Source organism: Sminthopsis crassicaudata, chromosome 3, assembly GCF_048593235.1.
Source record: "Sminthopsis crassicaudata isolate SCR6 chromosome 3, ASM4859323v1, whole genome shotgun sequence".
NCBI lineage: Eukaryota > Metazoa > Chordata > Mammalia > Dasyuromorphia > Dasyuridae > Sminthopsis > Sminthopsis crassicaudata.
Genome location: NC_133619.1, coordinates 612,325,429 through 612,348,314, shown reverse-complemented (window position 1 = coordinate 612,348,314; position 22,886 = coordinate 612,325,429). Strand labels below are relative to the sequence as shown.

General features: G+C 37.0%; 1 protein-coding gene across 1 annotated transcript in view; it reads left to right on the top strand.

Annotated features, from left to right (window-relative positions):
* The window catches only part of MICOS10 (mitochondrial contact site and cristae organizing system subunit 10), a 119,799-nt gene that overhangs the window by 59,596 nt on the left and 37,317 nt on the right, over positions 1 to 22,886 (top strand). The window contains exon 2 of the mRNA XM_074306073.1: positions 20,910 to 21,344. Coding sequence (XP_074162174.1) covers positions 21,281 to 21,344 — 64 coding nt within the window. The 5' untranslated portion in view covers positions 20,910 to 21,280. The remainder of the gene's footprint in view (positions 1 to 20,909; positions 21,345 to 22,886) is intronic.

Genomic DNA, 22,886 nt, shown 5'->3' with positions numbered 1-22,886 from the left:
AACTGGGAGATAGAACATTTCATGTGAGAAATAAAAAGGAAACCAATGTCTCTGGATCACAGAGTACTGGGGGAAGGTATAAGGCATATTAATAAAACTGGAAAGGCAAGGAATGTAGATTCGGGTTATGAAGGGCTCTGGATCCAAAACATAATATTTTATATTTAATCTGTGTGATAAGGAATAGAGTTTATTAGAGTGAACAGGTAACATGGTCAGCCTTGAGCTTTGAGAAGATCATTTTGGTTGAGGAAGGACTAAAGTGCGGAGAGTCTTGATGCAGAGAGACTAATCAGTAGGCTATTGCAATGGTTCTAGGAGATGATGAGGTCCTACATCAAGCTGGTGACAGCATCAGAGAAGAGAAGGAATATATGAGGTATGTCACAAAAGTGAAATTAACAGACTTTGGCAATAGATTGAATGAAGGGGATGAGAGTCAAGGATGGTACTAAGTTGTAAGTCTGGTTGACTAGGAAGATGGTAATAAGCAAGTTAGGAAGAGGGTAAGGTTTAGAAGGAAAGATAATAAAATCAGTTTTGGACACATTGAATTTAAGATGCTTATGGGACATGCATTGGAGATGTTCAATAGAGAGTTTGAAATGAGAAGCTAGAGCCTTTTATAGAGATTATTTACAGATAAATCAATTTCAGAGTCAATATAGAGATGATAATTGAATCCATGTGAGCTAAAGAAATCACCATCTGGAATATGAATCAAAAGGAGCTTGTGATCTATAACATTAGAAACCTTTCTTTCCCAACTTCCCAGGACTACTCCAATAGCCTTGAGAGCTTCTGTTGCATCTGCGCTTTGGGGACCTAACTTGGGAATGTAAGCAGAAATGGGATAATAGCTTCAGAGTATACATATGCCATACTAGTTAGGAAGCTATTATAAGAGAGAGGAAGGCCTTGATCAAGTTGACTGCACTGAAAGTGAATAAAAAGGGCTAGATACAAGAGATATTGTGGTAGAAACCATAGGATTTGGCAATTTTATGTGTGGGATGAAGAGGGAAATGTCAGAGTTGAATTCATGCCTATGAACCTGGATCTCAGAAATAGAGAAACTTAAAAAGCTGTGGAAGATATAGTATATTAAGAAGCCATCTAGTCAAACCCATACTTAAATAAAATAGGGATAAGGTTGTTTTTTTTTTGGTATAGAGAATTCCAGGTGAAGAAATAAACTTTATCATTGTAGATCAGTTCTTTGTCAATTTAGAGAGTTCTTAGACTACTAAGAGGTTAAATAACTTGCGAGGTCTGTGCATGGACAATATGTATTGGAGGAAGGATTTTTAACCGATCTTCTTGTTTTTCTATTCACTACATCATGCAGTCTTTATTGAAGCAGTGTGATATAATGGCTAGCATGCTAGATTCCTAGTCAAGAAGCACTAGGTTTAAATCTTGTGTTTTTTCTCCTTTGAATCTGATTTTTCTTGCAGCACAATAATAGTCCATAACATTTATATACTATGTACCATGATTTGTCTAACCATTTCCTGATTGACATGTTTCCTTAGTTTCTAGTTCTTTGTCACTACAAAAAGACATGCTTTAAATATTGTTATACATAAATTATTTTTCTCTTTGAATGCTTGGGGACACAGGCCCCATAATGTTTTCTGAATGGCTGGATCATAACAAAGTATAGTTGTTCCAACTGTACATTAATATAACTGTTTTCCTATAGTCCTTCCAGTACTTATCATTTTTTGTGATAATTTTACCAACTTGATGGGTTTGAGATGAAACTTCTGAATTGCTTTAATTTGCATGTGACTATTGATAATTTGGATTTTCTTATGAAAACTGTTTGATCATATCTTTTGAACATTTATCAATTGATGAATGCTTTTTAGTTCTTATAAACTTGAATCAGTTCCTTATAGAAATTAGAAATGAGAATTTATCAGAGAAAATTTCTACAGATTCCCCTTCCCAGTTACTTGCTTTTCTTTTAATTTTAACTCTATTGACTCTGTTCATGCAAAAACTTTTTTTCCTTTGTAATTTTTTTATTATAGCTTTTTATATACAAAACATATACATGGATAATTTTTCAACACTGACCCTTGCAAAAACTTCTGTTTCACCTTTTTCTCTCCTTCCCTCTATCTCCTTCCCTAGATGGCAGGTAGTCCCATACATGTTAAATATGTTAAAGTATATGTTAAATCCAATATATGTATACATATTTATACATATATACATCTTGTTGCACAGGAAAGATCGGATTTAGAAAGAAGGTAAAAATAACTTGACAAGAAAAAAACAAAAAAATGCAAAAACTTTTTACCCTCATGTAGTAGTGTGTATTTTATGTTTTTTTCTCTCTGTGCTTGGTCATGAGCTTTTCCCCTATTCATGGATCAAAAAGGTAATTTATTCCCTACCATTCTAATCTGTTTTTGATATTCTTTATGACTAAGTCATATACCTATTTGGAGCTCTTTGCAGTGTATAGTATGAGGTGTTGGTCTGTATCTATTTTTGCTTTGCAATTTTCCCAACACTTGTTTGTGTGTCAAATAATAAGTTCATAAGCTCTTGGGATTTATAAAAAATTAGCTATTATGTTCATTTGATTCTATATATTATATACTTAGTTTGTTAACTTCTTTATTCTTAATACCATATCATTTTGATGAGTAATAGAATCTTTGTAATATAATCTGGTATGACAAGACCTACGCATAAGCAATTTATACTTCTCCAATTATTTAGGTCTGTATTTGTGTAAAGAAGGTAATTATGTTAATATATTTCCTATGTGTGTAGTGAAATGTAAACTAACAAATATTTTATAGTTTATAATTATTTGGAATTCCTCTATCTCTTCCTCCTAGGTTTTGTTGGTAGTATCCAGAAATAATAATTATTTATATGAGTGTATTTCAAATTACTTATTTGAGTTTATTTTAAAATTTGCAACTTTGCTGAAGTTGACTTTTTTTTGATTTTCAGGATTTCTATTCTGGTGTTAAACTGGCTTTTTAAAAAGTTGTTTCTCTAGATTTTATAGTTGTATGTCAAATGTGTTGATGTATTGTTTTTCTCTTTTATTGGTGAAAGTTTTTAGAGCTATAAAATTTCTCCTAAGAGCTATAAAATTTCCTCCAAATGTGAAGGAAGTAAGTAATAAAGCATTTAAGTACTTACTATGTGCAAAGCTCCATGCAAAGTTCTGGGAATACAAATAGTTAAGAAAAGTCTGTACTCTCATTCAAATGGGGGGGAGGAGCAATATGTGGTTATTAATTATTAGTTATATGGAAAAGTCCAATGTCTTTAGGATATAGTGGCAAAGCAGATAATAATATCTCTTCTTTAATGCCATTTCCTCTGATAAAATAATGGCAGTCTGTGAGGTTGATCTACTTAACAGTGCCAAGGACTTTTATACATTCTTTAGGATATTCTTTTCTGGGTCTTCAGTAGCTATGACTGTAACATCTGCAGGAGCAGCTGCCCAGCTGTATTTCCATAGGCATTGTTTCCCAGGATGATGGCTGAGGGCTCTAGCCTAGCTGTCTCCATCAGAATCTGTAGAGAAATGTTGGTCAGGGTAGTGGTGGTGTCATGATTTGCCTGGACCATGTCATTTCCTTTTTCTCCCTTGGAGGTACCTTGTTGCTTCTGTTAGTCTGTCTTGCCTGCCCTTTGTGGAGCAGTTGGTTGACATTTGCTGGGGTTGGCTAGCCCTTTCTCCACAAGAGTTTTTTTCCTATTTCATGGCTGTGAGGCTTGAGCTGGAAGCAGGACAAGTGGTCTGAAATTATCTGTTGTTTATATGATTTGTTCTTTGATCCACTCATTCTTTGTAATTAAATTTTTCAGTCTTTAATTCATTTTAATAATTTCTTAAATGGCCTTTTATTGAATATAATTTCTTATTGTGGTCAGTGAAAGATATATTTAATGTTTTAGCTTTTCTACATTTGTTCATAAGATTTTAATTTCTTTATACATGATCAATTTTTTTGTTTTTTATTAATAACATAGCTAGTATGACCTCAATTTCTGATTTTGTTGAAGCCCAAGGACTTTCTGTAGAAGGATAACTGTACCATTAACAGACAATTTATAAAAACAGGTCATTAAAACTGCAAAGACTTTTAGGACTTATCTTGTTTAATGTCTATATTTTAGAAATGAGGCAAGTAAAGTCTAGAAAGATTAAAAATTGTCCAAGGTCATTATAAGTGACCCCAGATATCATAACTCAAAGTCCAGAGCCATCTCCTTTGTACCATCCATATTTCTTGGTCCCTAAAACTCTCTTTAGAAATGGGGGGAGAAGGAAAAGAACCTACATGTTCTAAAATATTTATAGCAATTTTCTTTGTGGTGGCAAAGAATTGGAAACTGTGGGAATACTCGTCAATTAAGTGATAACTAAATAAGTTGTATTATATTATTGTGATGAAATACTTTTATCTTTTAAAAAATTATGAGCTTTTTGATTTTAGAAAAAACATGGATAGACTTAAAAGAAATAATGAAGAGTAAAATAAGCAAAACCAAGAGAGCATGGTATAAAACAGCAATATTGGGTTTTTTTAAATTTTATTTTTTATTATAGCTTTTTACATACAAAACATATGCATGGGTAATTTTTCAACATTGACCCTTGCAAAATCTTCTGTTCCAACTTTTCCCCTCCTTCCCCTCCTCCCCTCCCCTAGATGGCAAGTAGTCCCATACATGTTAAATATGTTAATGTATATGTTAAATACAATATATGTATACATATTTGTACAGTTATCTTGTTGCACAAGAAAGATTGGATTAGTTATATGGAAAAGTCCAATGTCTTTAGGATATAGTGGCAAAGCAGATAATAAGATAAAAATAACCTAAGAAGAAATAAACAAAAATGCAAGCAAATATTAAACAGAAAGAGTGGAAATGTTATGTTGTGGTCCATACTCATTTCCCAGTGTTCTTTCTCTGGGTGTAGCTGGTTCTGTTCATTACAGATCAATTGGAATTGATTTGGATCCTTTCATTGTTGAAGATGGCCACTTCCATCAGAATTGATCATCATATAGTATTGTTGTTCTGCTCATTTCATTTAACATCAGTTCATTTAAGACTCTCCAGACCTTTCTGAAATCATCCTGCTGGTCATTTCTTATAGAATAATAATATTCCATAACATTCATATATCACAATTTATTCAGCCATTCTCCAATTGATGGGCATCCACTCAGTTTCCAGTTTCTGGTCACTACAAATCCTATTTTCCAATCCCTACTCACTGTTCACTCATTCCCACTCCCCTAAACCCAAACTTCAACATCCTATTCTAATACTACTTATTGTGCAGGCAACAGACCTGTTCTTACCTTAAATCTTTTCTTCTTCCACACTTTCCATCTGTGTTGGCTCACTGAATTCTAGCTGTTTGCTGATGGCCTTTCCAATAGTAGTTGTATTCTACTCATGTCTATCTATTGACTGGTCAAAATGGGGGAATTGGAGTATTCTTTTCTCCTTATTGTTTTTCCAGGTTTTTCCTCTACCACCATCATTCAATCGCCTCTCCTCTTTTAAAGTTTATTTAATCCATATTTACTACTCAGTCATAATTTTGGTAATTTGTCTATGGATCTCAAGGACTTCCTTCCTTCCCCAATGAGTTCAGTGCTCATAGTTTAGTCTTCTTTCCTCACCTACTCCTGCTCTCATACAAGGGGATTTCAATATATTGATATTTCTTCTTAATAGCCTAATCTCCTACTTTCTCAACTCACTCAATTTCCCATGATCTAGTCCTCCACTTGTGTGGACTGAGATTTCTACAAATTTATGTTATACAGTCTCAACTGGGCCCTCTCTGTTGCAAGACAATCTTTTTTTACATCTGCCTAATTAACTCACTATCTCATTCCCTATGGTGACTTATTAAACTTTTTTATCCCTTCTCAGACTTTTTATGGTTCTTCCTCCCTCCACTCTTTCAACTAAGAATCTTGACTCATATTTCTTTTTTATTATTTTATTTTCTCCCAATTACATGCAAAAACAATTTTAACATTCATTTAAAAATGTTTGAGTTCCAAATTCTTCCTTCCTCCCCACATCCCTCAGTGAGAAGACAAGCAATTTGATTCATTGTAATCAAGCAAAACATATTTCCATATTAATCATATTGCAAAAGAAAACAGATCAAAATACACCGTCAAGAAAATAAAAAAAATTTTAAAAAGGATGCTTTGATCTGTATTCAGACCATCATTTCTTTCTTTGAGGGATAGAGTTAGCATTTTTCATTCTAAGTTCATCCTTGGATCATTGTATTGCTGAAAATAGCCATGTCATTCACAGCTGATCATCCTAAAATACTGTTGTTACTATGTACAATTCTCTTCTGGGTTCTAGTCATTTCATTTTGTATGTGTTCATGTGTTCATTCTTCTTTCTAAGTTTTTTGGAGAGCATATTGTTCATCATTTCTTATAATACAATAATATTTACCACAATCATATCCCACAATTTGTTGAGGCATTCCCCAATTAATGGGAATTCCTCACTTGAGTTACACTTCTTTGCCACCAAAAAAAAGAGCTGCTACAAATATTTTTGTACTTTTAGATCCTTTTCCTTTTTTAAAAAAAGTCGTTTGTGACTAGTAGTTTCCCTTGTATTTCACTAAAAATCGAGGCCATTCACTGTACCCTCTTCTTCCCTACTATTCAACTCATATTATTCATATGTCTTTTTGTTTGTTTGTTTCCCATTCCATGGGTTTTTTTTTAAGTTTATTTAAGTCTTAAATAAGAAATAAAAAACATAAAAAGGAGGAAAGACAAGAAAAGGAAAAACAAAACATTGTCATGTGCTCAGCAGAACATCAGGGAGGTTCAAAATATATAACAATAAATTTCATCTCAAGAAAACATAATAATTGAAGGCATTATATTCATGACTTTCTATCTTTTCTTTGCTTTCTTGTAGGTTTACTTTTGTTCTTTGCTATGCACTTTTTACTTTATTCTGTTTTCCCCTTTCATTCCCTCTACTTCCTCCAAGCAGACTACAATTAAGCATGAATATATGTATGTACACATATACATACACCTCTCCACATATATATATATATACTAATGTACATATACCCATCTACCTAAATACATATACAGATACACAAACATATATCTGTATGTATATATATATGCATATACACATATATACATACATAGGTGCGCATTTAAAACAATATTAATATAGCTGACAATGTAGATTTCTCTCTTGATTGAATCTTTAAATTTCTCTTTGTCTGGAATAAATGATTATCACCCCTACTTTTTTTTCTAATAAATTCTACTCCTGATCATAGTTATTGTTTGTGTTATCTCTTATTTCCTATACTTCCTAAATTCTTCTGCTTTGGTTCTACACTTTAACTTACCTTGCTATTACTTAATCTCCCTCCCCACACTCTCTAGAGATTCCTTTATCTTCTCCTCCCTTCCTTTCCTTCCCTCTCTATCTTTTTCCCATTAATCTACACACTTTATCCCACTCCCTTAATCTAAACATGCTTCTCTATCCCACTTTATCTTGTGCTGCCCTTTTCCTCCCTCTTTTCCTCATCTCATATTACATACCTGGTCCCAGTGCCATAAATGTATACACTCTTCAATACCCTAACTTATCCTATTCTCTCTTCCCTTATTTCTTTATAAATTTTGGAGGGTGCTTTACCCATCTTGGGGTGTGTGTGTACACATACATGTATATGTGTGTACATATATATACACACACATATAGCATATGCGTATATATATATATATATATGTATTGTGTGTGTGTATATATACACACACACATATAGTACACAAACACATCCACACGTAGATGTATATTTATATATGTATTGTTCCCTATTTAATCCATGCTGGATGTCTGTAGGTTTTCAGAACTACTAGCTCTCTTCCTCCATCTAATTCTTCTATGTCAATTCTTCCTCTGCACCTCATTTGTATAGCATAATTACTATTTTTACCTTTTCCTAGATAGTTTTTCCTTTTAGAGTCAAATCACATTCAGCTCTGCCCCACTCTTTCTTTTGGACTACCCAATTACTAATGTCAATCTTAGATATGTGACTTACATTTCCACATACTTATTGAGACCTTCAAAATTAGTCTTTAATGTTGGCTTTTATATATTAAATTGCCTATTGAGTTTAAGTATGTTTGAGACAAAGCATTGAAAATCTTTGGGTTCAATAAATGTCCATTTTTTCAATTCAATATTAAATGCTGGATACGATATTTTCAGCTGCTATTCATATGCCTTATGTCACTATCTCCTTTTTTATTCCTATTTCACATGAAGAGGTGGACTTCTTCCTTGCCAAAGCTAATCTTTCTCCTTTGATCCCATTCTATTCCATTATCTCCAAAAGATTGCTCTTTCTATGATTCCTACTCTCTCCTTTATTTTCAATCTTTTCCTATGGATTGATTGTTTCTTTACTGTTTACAAACATATCTGTGTCTCCCTCATCCTCAAAACACTCTCATCTGGTCCATCCATCCTCACTAGCTACTATCCTTTATCTCTTCTTTTTTTTTAGTATTTTTTTTGCCAATTACATGTAAAAATGGTTTTCAACATTCATTTTTTAAACTTCTTTATTATAGCTTTTTATTTACAAAACATATGCATGGGTAATTTTTCAACACTGACCCTTGCAAAACCTTCTGTTCCAAATTTTCCCCTCTTTCCCCTCCCTACCTCCCCTAGATGGCGGGTATTCTAATATATGTTAAAATATATTCAACATTCATTTTTATAAAATTTTGAGTTTTCTTTCTCTCTCCCTTCCTCCCTCACTAAGGCAGCAAATAATCAATTATAGGCTGTACATATAAAATCATGTTAAATATAATTTCCATATTAATCATGTTATAAAAGAAGAATCACCACAAAAGGGAAAAACCAGAAGAAAGAAAAAACAAATTTTAAAAAGTAAAAATAGTAAGCCTCAATCTGACTCCATAGTTCTTTCTCTGGATATATGGATAGCATTTTCCATTACAAGTTTCTTGGAATTGTCTTGGATCATTGTATTGCTGAGAAGAGCTAAGTCAATCATGGTTGATCATTCCACAATTTGCTGTTATTGTGTACAATGTTTTCCTGGTTCTGCTCCCTTCACTCTGCATAAGTTAATGTCTTTCCACAATTCTCAGACAAAGAAATTGAAACTATTTCTACCCATATGAAAAGATGCTCCAAGTCATTATTAATCAGAGAAATGCAAATTAAGACAACTCTGACATACCACTACAAACCTGTCAGATTGGCTATAATGACAGGGAAAGATAATGCAAAATGTTGGGATACTGGTACATTGTTGGTGGAATTGTGAATATATCCAGCCATTCTGGAGAGCGATTTGGAACTATGCTCAAAAAGTTATCAAACTGTGCATACCCTTTGACCCAGCAGCATTACTACTGTGCTTATATCCCAAAGAGATTTTAAACAAGGGAAAGGGACCTGTATGTGCAAGAATGTGTGTGGCAGCTCTCTTTGTACTGGCCAGAAACTGGAAACTGAGTGGATGCTCCTCAATTAGAGAATGGCTGAATAAACTGTGGCATATGAATACTATGGAATATTATTGTTCTGTAAGAAATGACCAGCAAATGATGACAGGAACAAATAATGATGAATGTTGGAGGGGATATGGGAAAACTGGGACACTGATGCCATTGTTGGTGGAGCTGTGAAAGAATCCAACCATTCTGGAGAGCAATTTGGAACTATGTCCAAAAAAGTTATCAAACTGTGCATACCCTTTGATCTAGCAGTGTCTCTACTGGGCTTATATCCCAAAGACATACTAAAGATGAGAAAGGGACCTGTATGTGCCAAAATGTTTATGGCAGCTCTTTTTGTAGTGGCTAGAAACTGGAAAATGAATGGATGTCCATCATTGGAGAATGGTTGGGTAAATTATGGTATATGAATGTTATAGAATATTATTGCTCTGTAAGAAATGACCAGCAGGATGAATACAGAGAGGTTTGAAGAGACTTCCATAAACTGATGCTTAGTGAAATGAGCAGAACCAGAAGATCACTATACACTTCAACAACAATACTGTATATATAAAGATCTATTCTGATGGAAGTGGATATCTTCAACATAAAGAAGATCCAACTCACTTCCAGTTGATCAATGATGGACAGAAACAGCTACACCCAGAGAAGGAACACTGGGAATTGAATGTAAACTATTAGCACTACTGTCTTTCTACCCAGGTTATTTATACCTTTGGAATCCAATTCTTGATGTGCAACAAGAAAATTGGATTTACACACATATACTGTATCTAGGATATACAGTAACACATTTAACATGTATGGGATTGCCTGTTATCTAGGGGAGGGAGGGGGAAATTTGGAAAAATGAATACAATGGAATACAATGGATATGAAAAAAATTACTCATGCATATGTACTGTCAAAAAAAAGTATAATTATAAAATTAATAAAAAAAAAAAGAAAGAAATGACCAGCAGGATGATTTCAGAAAGGCCTGGAGAGACTTCCATGAACTGATGCTGAGTGAAATGAGCAGGATCAGAAGATTATATTATTATACTTCAGCATTATATTACTTCATATACTTATACATATACATATACATGTATATATACTATACATATATACTTCAGCAATATATTACATATATTACATTATATACTTCAGCAATAATACTATATGATGATCAATTCTGATGGACGAGGCCCTCTTCAACAATGAGATGAACCAAATCAGTTCTAATAGAGCAGTAATGAACTGAACCAGCTACACCCAGCGAAAGAACTCTGGGAGATGACTATGAACCACTACATAGAATTTCAGATCCCTCTATTTTTGTCTGCCTACATTTTTTATTTTCTTCATAGGCTAATGGTAAGTGTAGCAAATCCAATTCTTTTTGTACAGAAAAATAACTATTTGCACATGTATACATATATTGTATTTAACTTATACTTTAACATATTTAGCATGTATTGGTCAACCTGCCATCTGGGGGAGGGGGTGAGGGGAAAGAGGGGAAAAATTAAAACAAAAGGTTTTGCAATTGTCAATGCTGAAAATTTACCTATGCATATATCTTGTAAATCAAAAGCTATAATAAAAAATTAACTTTAAAAAAAGTAAAAGCCTTTCCAGGTTTTTCTGAAATCCACCTGCTTATCATTTCTTATAGCACAATACATTACATTCAGATACCACAACTTGGTCAGCCATTCTCCAATTCATGGACATCCCTTTCCAATTATTTGCCACTACAAAAAAAACATTGCTACAACTATTTTTTGTACATGTGAGTCATTTTCTCTATTTTTTATTATCTCTTTGGTATACAGATTTAGTAACAGCATCAGTTCACATTCCATAGTAATGGATCAGTTCACAACCAACAGTGCAGTAGTGTCCCAGTTTTCCCACATTCTTCGTTATCATTTCCTGCCATCTTAGCCAATCTGATAGGTATGAGGTGGTGCTTCAGAAATGTTTTAATTTGCATTTCTCTAATCTATAGTGATATAGGAAATTTTTTTCATATTACTATATTTGTTTTAATTTCTTAAGTTTCTTCAACTGAAAACTACTTATTTGTATCATTTGACCATTAATCAATAAGGAAATGACTTCTTTCTTATAACTTTGACTCAGTTCGGAAATTAATATGGCAGAAATTAGATATGGATCCACACTTAACACCATATACCAAGATAAGATCAAAATGGGTCCATGATTTAGGCATAACGAGGGAGATAATAAATAGATTAGAGGAACAGAGGATAGTCTACCTATCAGACCTGTGGAGGAGGAAGGAATTTATGACCAGAGGAGAACTAGAAATCATTATTGATCACAAAATAGAAGATTTCGATTACATCAAACTAAAACTATTCTGTACAAATAATACTAATGCAAACAAGATTAGAAGGGAAGTAACAAACTGGGAAAATATTTTTAAAAGCAAAGGTTCTGACAAAGGTCTCATTTCCAAAATATATAGAGAACTGACACTAATTTATAAGAAACCGAACCATTCTCCAATTGATAAATGGTCAAAAGATATGAACAGACAATTCTCAGATGAAGAAATTGAAACTATATCCACTCACATGAAAGAGTGTTCCAAATCACTACTGATCAGAGAAATGCAAATTAAGACAACTCTGAGATACCACTACACACCTGTCAGATTGGCTAAGATGACAGGAACAAATAATGATGAATGTTGGAGGGGATGTGGGAAAACTGGGACACTAATACATTGCTGGTGGAGTTGCGAAAGAATCCAACCATTCTGGAGAGCAATCTGGAACTATGCCCAAAAAGTTATCAAACTGTGCATACCCTTTGACCCAGCAGTGCTACTACTGGGCTTATATCCCAAAGAAATACTAAAGAGCGGAAAGAGACATATATGTGCCAAAATGTTTGTGGCAGCTCTTTTTGTTGTAGCTAGAAACTGGAAGATGAATGGATGTCCATCAGTTGGAGAATGGTTGGGTAAATTATGGTATATGAAGGTTATGAAATATTATTGCTCTGTAAGAAATGACCAGCAGGAGGAATACAGAGAGGCTTGGAGAGACTTACATCAACTGATGCTGAGTGAAATGAGCAGAACCAGAAGATCACTGTACACTTCAACAACAATACTGTATGAGGATGTATTCTGATGGAAGTGGATATCTTCAACATAAAGAAGATCCAACTCACTTCCAGCTGATCAATGATGGACAGAAACAACTACACCCAGAGAAGGAACACTGGGAAGTGAATGTAAACTGTTAGCACTAATATCTGTCTGCCCAGGTTACATGTACCTTCGGAATGTAATGCTTATTGTGCAACAAGAAAATGGTATTTACACACATGTATTGTATCTAGGTTATATTGTAACACAAGTAAAATGTATGGGATTGCCTGTCATCTGGGGGAGGGAGTAGAGGGAGGGGGGGATAATTTGGAAAAATGAATACAAGGGATAATATTATAAAAAATATATAATAAAAAATTATTAAAAAAAAACTTTGACTCAGTTCTCTATATATTTTAAAAAATGAGGTCTTTAGAAGATTAGAAGTAAAGCAGAAAACTGGGAAAACATTTTCATATCCAGAGGTTCTGATAAAGGCCTCATTTCTAAAATATAGAGAGAATTGACTCAAATTTTTGACAATATAAGCCATTCTTTAACTGATAAATGGTCATAGGATATGAACAGATAATTTTCAGATGAAGAAATTAAAATCATTTTTAGTCATATGAAAAAATGCTCCAAATCATTATTGATCAGAGAAATGAAAATTAAGACAACTCTGAGGTATCACTACATACCTTTCAGATTGGCTAAGATGACAGGAAATGATAACGAAGAATGTGGGAAAACTGGGATACTAACACATTGTTGGTGGAGGTGTGAATTGATCCAATCATTCTGGAGACCAATTTGGAACTATGACCAAAGGGCTATCAAACTGTGCATACTCTTTGATCCAACTATGTCTCTACTAAATTTGTATCCTAAAGAGATCATAAAAAAGGGAAAAGGACTTATGTGTGCAAAAACGTTTGCAGCAGTCCTTTTTGTAGTGTCAAGGAAGTAGAAACTGAGTGAATGGCTAGCAATTAAGGAATGGCTGAATAGGTTATGTATATGAGTGTTATGGAATATTATTGTTCTATAAGAAACAATCAGCTGGAGAGACTTGCATGAACTGATGCTAAATGAAGAGAATAGAATCAAAAGAACTTTGTACACAGCAAAAAAACAAGATTATACAATGATAAGCTTTGATGGAATCGGCTCTTTTTAACAATGAGGTGATTAAGATCAATGCCAATAAAATTGTGATGGAGAGAGCCATCTGAACACAGAGAAAGGACTATGGGGACTGAATATGAATCACAACATAGTATTTTCACCCTTTTTGTTGTTGTTTCCTTGCTTTTTGTTTCCTTTCTATTTTTTTCCCTTTTTGATCTGATTTTTCTTGTGCAAAATGATAATTGTGGAAATATGTATAGAAGAATTGCACATGTTTTAATATATATTGGATTACTTGCCATCTAAAGGAGGGGGTAGGAAAAAGGGAAGGAAGAAAAAAATTTGGAACATAATGTTTCATAAGGGTAAATGTTGAAAACTATCTTTGCATAGTTTTGGGTTTGTTTTCCTTTGCATATATTTTGAAAATAAAAAACTTTTTTTAAATGAGGTCTTTACACTTTACACTGGGTGTAAAAAGTTTCCTCTGCATTTCTTCCAATCTTGGTTGAATTGCTTTTGTTTGTACAAAAACTTTTGAATTTAATCAAACTATACATTTTGCATTTTATAGTATTATCTGTTTCTTGTTTGGTCATAAGTTCATTCCTTCTCCAAAGAGCTGACAGAAAAACTATTTCTTGCTTTCCTAATTTTCTTATAGTAGTATCCTTTATGACTAAGTCATGTACCCATGTAGATCTTATCTTTTATAAAGTATGAGATGTTGGTCTATGCCTACTTTCTGTCATACTATTTTCCAATTTTCCCAGCAGTTTTTGTCAAATAGAGAGCTCTTATCCCAGAAGCTATAGTCTCTGGGTATATCAAAATTTTTTGTATAGATACAAAAGACAATAGTCAATGACTACAGTAATCTACAGTAGATTACTGTAGTCATTGACTATTGTCTTTTGCATCTAACCTATTGCACTGATCCACCACTCTATTTCTTAGCGAGGATCAAAAGGTTTTGATGATTGCTACTTTATAATATAGTTTTAGATCTGGCATGGCTAGAATACCTTCCTTTGCCTTCCTCCCCACCATTAATTCCCTTGATATTCTCGATCTCTTGTTCTTTTAGGTGAATTTTATTATTTTTTTTCCTAGCTCTATGAAATAATGGTTGGTATTTTGAGTGGTTTGGCATTGGATAAGCAGATTAATTTAGGTAGATTCATTACTTTTATAAATTTATGTATATTTGTCATTTTATTTATCATTTTCAGCCTACCCATGAATAACTGATATTTTCCCAATTGTCTGACTTTATCTGTGTGAAAAGTTTTGTATTTGTGTTCATATAGTTCCTGGGTTTGTCTTGGCAGGTTGATCTCTAAATAGTTTGTATTATTTAATGTTATTTTAAATAGAATTTCTCTTTCTATCTTTTGCTGCTGGACTTTGTTGGTAACTTATAGAAATGCTGATGGTTTATGTGGATTTATTTTATATTCTACAATTCTGCTAAAAATTATTTCAAATAGTTTTTTAGTTGATTCTCTAGGATTTTCTAGATATATCATTCATCTGCAGAGTAATAGTTTTGTTTCCTTGTTGCCTATTCTAATTTCTTCATTTTTTCCTTCTTTTATTGCTGAAGCTAACATTTTTATTACAATATTGAATAGTAGTAGTGATGAAGGGCATCCTTCTTTTACCCCTAATTTTATTAGGAATATATCTAACTTATTCCCATTACCTTTAAAGCTTGCTGATGGTTTTAGATAGAAGCTGCTTATCATTTTCAATGTTCATTTCTCTGCTACTGATTTTCAAATCTACTTATTCAACCCTAACCTCTCTGTTAATTTCTACTCTTTGCTGCTTGTCCTTTGTTCTCGAAGGAAACCATGACATCAGGGAGGTGATACCATAACATGGAAGTGAATTGGATTTAAGTGAGGAAGGGCTGCGCAATGTTACCTGCCTCTTTTACCTTCAGAGCTATCTGGGTTCAGTGGCCAGATAAAGATCAGGATGATTGGAGATGACCCTGGATGCAGTGGGAGACCTTCGTCTTTTAAAGCTAAGGTCTTCAACAGGTCTTAGTCTGACTGAAGCCATACCTCTTTAGTAATTATGACTGGGTATCAAGTGAAGCAAAGAATGGCTTCCTTTACCTAGTCAACTAACCAAGTAATAAGTCTCTACTCACCCGTTAGTTAAATTGATTACTGATCTGTATGTCACATAGCCATCTGAAACTCAAAATGTTCAAAACAGAACTCGTTGTCCTTGCCAAACTCTCCCTACTTCCTTATTACTGTTGAGGTTTCACTATTCTTCCAATCTCCTAGGCTATAAATTTAAATGTCATCCTTAATGTTTAATTTCTATTCAATTTATAATCATGATTTATTATTTCTATCTTCCAGACAGAAGCTCTTCCATGTGTTTTCTTCTTTTTTTCTGACACAATCACCACTTGAGTGTAGGGCCTGGACAATAGCAATAGCCTACTGGTTGGTCTTCCTACCCTGAGTCTCAGCTGTCACATTGATCATCCTAATTTATCAATCTATATTCCCTTGGATCAATAAATTCTCATCATGTCCAAGATCAAATATATAAATGTCTTCTTGGCTTTTAAAGTCCTTAATAACTTAGCCCCTTTCTATATTTCTCTGTATCCTCAGCAATTTGCACAGTGCCTGAACCACCTCATTGTTGAAAAGAGCCATGTTCATCAGAATTGATCATCACATATTCTTCTTGTTGCTGTGTTTAATGCTGTGTAAGTGTTTAATAAATGCTTGTTGACTAACTGGATAATATATTCTAAAATGATGAGAATTAATATTTTTAGCATCTGTCATTGTCACCATCAAAAGTCACTAACTTTCTGGATTTTCAGTTCTTTTTCAAGTTCTGTGGAGTCTTTCTATTCAGGGATTTTACAAAGCAAATGGTAAAGAGAAAAAACTGAAAATGTTAGCTTATTGGAATAGAAATATGATGTGATGGAAAAATTCCTCAACAAGCATTCTGAAGACAGCCGAGTTTGAATCTCTAATTCTTAACACTTATTGGGTGATTCTGGGCAAGCAGTATGACCTTTCTAGGCTGCTTTTAGTTTCCTCATTTTCAAAAGAGGGAGGAAAATAAGAATGCCCATTTCACAGTGTTCTGAGAATCAATCTGCCTTTTAAACGTGTAAATGCTATAATTATTATTTTCATGTTTCACTAATATGTAAGAACCACTCCATTCTGATGATGTATCATGCAAAGGTGATACAAGTTTTGCCAAGTCTCACCAAAGTGGGAACTCTTTAAAAATCAACCTGATAATGGACTTTATGGATGGTGTTTTAGCTTTCTTCCCTGACATCTTATGTTCTAAAGGCCTCCCATTTCACATTCTAAGGGCCCCTTCAGCTGTGACATCTTGTGTTCTGAGGGTCTTCTGGCTCTTATACCCCACATTCTTTTTTTTTTTAAGTTTTTTATTTTCAAAATATATGCATAGATAGTATTCAACATTCACTCTTGCAAAACCTTGTTTTATAAATTTTTTTCTCTTTCCCTTCCCCACTCTTACACAGCAAGTAATCCAGTATATGTTAAATATGTGTAATTGTTCTATACATATTTCCACAATTATCATATGCTGCACAAGAAAAATCAGATCAAAAAGGAAAAAAAATGAGAAAGGAAACAAAAAGCAAGCAAACAACAACTAAAAAAACAAGTGAAAATACTATGTTGTGATCCACATTCATTTCCCACTGCTTCTCTCTCTTTGGGCACAGAGGGTCTCTCCATCACAAGAAGATCATTGGAACTGGCCTGAATTACCTTGTTGTTGAAAAGAGCCACATCCATTAGAATTGATCATCACATAGTCTTATTGTTGCCTTGTACAATGTTCTCTTGGTTCTGCTCATTTCACTCAGCATTAGTTCATGTAATTCTCTTCAGGCCTCTCTGAAATCATTCTGCTGATCATTTCTTATTGAATAATATTATTCCATAATATACATATATCATACCTTATTCAGCCATTCTCCAGTTGATAGGCATCCACTCAGTTTCCAGTTTCTTGCCACTACAAAAAGAGCTGCTACAAACATTTTTGCACATGTGGGTTCCTTCCCCTTTTTTTATTATATTTATGATACAGCACAAGATAAAATTCAGGAGAAACACTGCTAGATCAAAGAATACGCAGTTTGATAGCCCTTTGGTCATAATTCCAAATTGCTCTCCAGAATAGTTGGATCAGTTCACAATTCAACTAACAATGTATTTGTGTCCCAGTTTTCCCACATTCCCTCCAACATACATCATTATTTTTTCCTGTCATCTTAGCCAGTCTGAGGGGTGTGCAGTGGTACCTCAGAGTTGTCTTAATTTTCATTTCTCTGATCAATAATGAGAGCATTTTTTTTTATGACTAGAACGATTTTAATTTCTTCATATGAAAATGTTCATATCATTTGACCATTTATTAATTGGAGAGTGACTTGTATTCTTAAAGAATAAATTCTCTATGTATTTTAGAAATGAAGCGTTTATCAGAACTCTTAGATGTAAACATTTTCCCCCCAATTTTCTGCTAACGTTTTAAGCTTGTCTGCATTGGTTTTGTTTGTGTAAAACCTTTTTAACTTAACATAATCAAACTTAATCATTTTGTATTCTACAATGTAATCTAGTTGTTCTTCATACTCAAATTTTTTTCTTCTCCATAGATCTGAGAGATAACTATCCTTTGTTCTTCTCATTTGTTTATAGTATCACTCATGAATCCATTTCAACCTTAGTTTGGTATATAGGGTGTTAGGTATTGGTCAATGTCTAGTTTCTGCCATACTAATTTCCAATTTTCCCCGCAATATTTTTCAAAAAGTGAATTTTTATCCAAAAAATTGGGGTCTTTTGGGTTTTTGATAAACTATATATAAACTAATTCTTGACCTTTTGTTCTTCCAGATGAACTTTATTTTTTTCTAGCTCTTTAAAATAATTTCTTGGCAGTTTGGTTTGTATGACACTGAAAAAGTAGGTTAATTTTGGTAGAATTCTCATTTTTATTATATTAGCTCAGCTTATCCATGCTATTTTTCCAGTTGATTAGATCTAACTTTTTATTTGTGTGGAAAGTGTTTTCTAATTGTGTTCCTATACTTCCTGACTTTGTCTTAGTAGATAGATTTTCTAATGTTTTATATTATCTACAATTATTTTAAATGGAATTTCTCTTTGTATCTCTTGCTGCTGAACTTTGTTGGTAACATATAGAAATGTTGATGATCTATGTGGATTTTTGTATCCTGCAGCTTTGCTAAAGTTGTGAATTATTTCTAGTAGCTTTTTAGTTGATTCTCTAAGTATATCATCATATCATCTGCAAAGAGTGAGAATTTGGTTTCCTCATTACCTACTGTTACCTTTACTTGTGTGTGGTACGGAAATGGTGAGGGAACACCATTTAATAAAAAAAGCTGGAGAGAGCTCTAGAGAAAAGCAAAGTTTATTGTACATTCTCGAGAGAAGGGCGTCCCACCCTTCGAGCAGACAATCGAAGAGAGGAAGCACCTCCTGTGGGCAGAACAGCACCTTTAATCCCTAACGCAAAACGCCCCCTCCCACCACTGACCCTCATCCTCATTAGCTGAGAGTCTTACATTCTAAACTCGAGATCTACCCATGAAATTGAACTTGACCAATAAGTACATAGTTGCCCATATTTGGATGAAATAGGGAGATGATATCATAGGAGGGGAAGGCAATGCCCTTTGCTCGAACTTCAGAGTCTTTCAGGCCTACTTGAACTCTGAAGTAGATGAAGCCTTACTCGATTTTCACAACTGTCTTGAAAGATCTCACCTCATCTTGTTTTCTTCTCTTATTGCTAAAGCTAACATTTCTAATACAATATTGAATAGTAATGGTAATAGTGGGCAACCTTGTTTCACCCGAATCTTACTGGGAATGGTTCTAATTTATCCCTATTACATATAATGCTTGCTGATGGTTTTAAATAGATGCTAATGATTATTTTAAGGAATAACACCCCACATTCTAAGGACCCTCCCAGCTCTAGACTATCCCATGTTCTAAAGCCTCTCCCAGATCTGAAATTTCATGTTCTACAGCCTTTCCCAGCTTTGACATCCTGTATTCTAAGATCCCTCCCAGCTCTGACCTCCTGGGTTGTAAGGGCCCCTCCCAGCTCTGACCTCCTGTATTCTAAGATCCCTCCCAGCTCTGACCTCCTGGGTTCTAAGGGCCCTCCCAGCCCTGACCTCCTGGGTTCTAAGGGCCTTCCCAGCTCTGACCTCCTGGGTTCTAAGGGCCCTCCCAGCCCTGACCTCCCGGGTTCTAAGGGCCTTCCCAGCTCTGACCTCCTGGGTTCTAAGGGCCCTCCCAGCTCTGACCTCCCGGGTTCTAAGGGCCCTCCCAGCCCTGACCTCCCGGGTTCTAAGGGCCTTCCCAGCTCTGACCTCCTGGGTTCTAAGGGCCCTCCCCGCTCTGACCTCCTGGTTCTAAGGGCCTTCCCAGCTCTGACCTCCTGGTTCTAAGGGCCTTCCCAGCTCTGACCTCCTGGGTTCTAAGGGCCCTCCCCGCTCTGACCTCCTGGTTCTAAGGGCCCTCCCAGCTCTGACCTCCTGGTTCTAAGGGCCTTCCCAGCTCTGACCTCCTGGGTTCTAAGGCCCTCCCAGCTCTGACCTCCTGGTTCTAAGGGCCTTCCCAGCTCTGACCTCCTGGGTTCTAAGGACCCTCCCAGCTCTGACCTCCTGGGTTCTAAGGACCCTCCCAGCTCTGACCTCCTGGTTCTAAGGGCCTTCCCAGCTCTGACCTCCTGGTTCTAAGGGCCTTCCCAGCTCTGACCTCCTGGGTTCTAAGGCCCTCCCAGCTCTGACCTCCTGGGTTCTAAGGGCCCTCCCAGCTCTGACCTCCTGGGTTCTAAGGTGCCTCCCGGCTCTGACATCCGGGTTCTAGGAGCCCTCCCGGCTCTCACCCCCGTGACATTTGTGGCTTCTGCACAGGTAAATGGCTGGTGGTTCAGTAAAGGCTCTTTATAGAGTGACATGAATGAATGAACTTGTCGTTTCCCAGAGCCGGAGGCGGCGGGCACGTAGGAGAACGCACACCGCGGGGGCTTCCCAGACCATCAGAAGGCCTCTGGCCCGAGATCTCGCCCAGAAGCCGGCCTGTCACGGAGCTCTCGGCAGGCTCCAAGGTCAGGCCAGGCCGGCTGACATACTGTCACCTTGACGACGAGCCGAGAGGACATCCGGAAAAAGGCGGAGCCGAGCAGGTCAGTCTCGCGATACTTGGTCCCGCGGCCCTCTCACTCTGAGCTTGGAGTGAAGGTGGCGGATATCTCGCGAGACTTTGCCGGTGTCTAGGCGCTCGGGCCGGCTGGGAGGGAGCTGGGGCTGGCGTTGAAAGTGGAGCTGGAGCGGCTGCGGCTACTGGAAGGGAACATGTCCGACTCAGACCTCGGCAGGAAGTGGGACCGGTGCTTGGCCGACACTATCGTGAAGCTGGGTAAGGGTCCGGAGCCCGGGGTCAGGCCCGGTGAGGCGGGGGCGGCGCGGCCCGTGGGCGGGACTACGGGCCTCGGCCCGGGGCCTGCGGGGGGTGGGGGGCGGCCGGGGCCTCCTGGGCCTGGGGCAGCGGGAAGGGGCGGTGGGAGGGACGCCGCGGTTCCGGGGATCCCCTGCGCTGGTCTGGTCGAACTCTCCGGGGAGAGTTCCCGCCACACCTCCTGCAGGCCCAGAGCCCCTAGGAGAGCCGGCGTCTGTCAGCACTGGTGCCCGGTGCTGGGGAGGGGTCGCGCACCCAAGCGCCTGTCTCCGTCCTCAGGCAGATGGGGTGGAGGGGGCCCATGCACGTGCCTCAGGAGTGCCTGCGGAGCCACGTGCGGAGGGGCAAGGGGCTCGTGGGCATCCAGAGGGACGAGAGCGGCCATCTCCCCTCGGGGGAATCCGGGGCCCTTCGCTCAGCCCTCCCTCCCGGGGGAGCCTCTCCTCCTGCTTTCTCAAGGCACCCCCAGTGGCTCCGGGCGTGTGCTCCCGAGCCTTTGACACGGGAGTCCTTCCTTGCCTTAGATTTTCCCCCTTTGTCATCCCCTTTGCTCACATCTATTCTGTACATTTTTCATCCCTCCCTCAGAAAGTTTGTCCACAGCATGTATTTTCCCATGTATCTCCAGCACTTAGAGCCTGGCCCTAGTAAATGCTTAATAAATCCTCGTTTCCAGACGGGACGATGGGGATGGGTGCGAGTCCCAGGGTGAGGGAGAACAGCCCCTGTGAGATGTGGGGGCAGCGCATGTTTGGGGTTAATGGGTAGCCGAAAAGTCCAAAATGTGTCGCTTATATTTTATCCGAGAAGGGAATTCATTGTTCAGAAAAGGGGGAGCTGGTCAGAACCACATTTTAGGGGAATCGAGGCAAAGAGCACAAATGGGAGACAGGGCAATAGTCCTTGGCCGGGGTGGCTGGGTGAGGGCCGGGCCTTGGTGTGTGAGAATGATGGCAAAGACTGGAGTGAGCGCCCCTGGGAGGAGCGGGGGCCGCTGCACTTGTGGTGAGGTCTCCTTGGTCAGGAGAACCTGGGCTGTGCACCTGGGAGCCATCTACACAGAGATGATCACCGGAGGTCATTGCTTAGAGAGAAAACAAGATACTCTAGAACAGAAACTTAATGGAACAGGAAAGGGTTAAAGGAGAATAAGTTGTGAGAGGAGAAGATTGAGAAAGTGGTCAGCAGTGTCCCGCTCTGGAGAGGCCGAGGATGGTAGAGATCACCAGACTGGGTGGTTCGCCAGCTTTGGAGCGAGCGTCTCAATTGAGAAGTAAAATACTGTGGTGGGAAAGTCAGTGAATCAAGCTTGGGTCTAAATTTGAGTGAAACAACCATTTAACCTTGGACGTATTTTCTCTTAGGTGATAAAAAGAAGTTTAGGTTCCCTGATCCTGTCTGGTTTCCGTTTTATGATCAGTCCCTAGTCAGTGAATATTTATTCATGTGCCTCGTGCCCAGCCTTGGAGATACGGGGAGAGGCTGGAGCAGAGGGTCAGATCG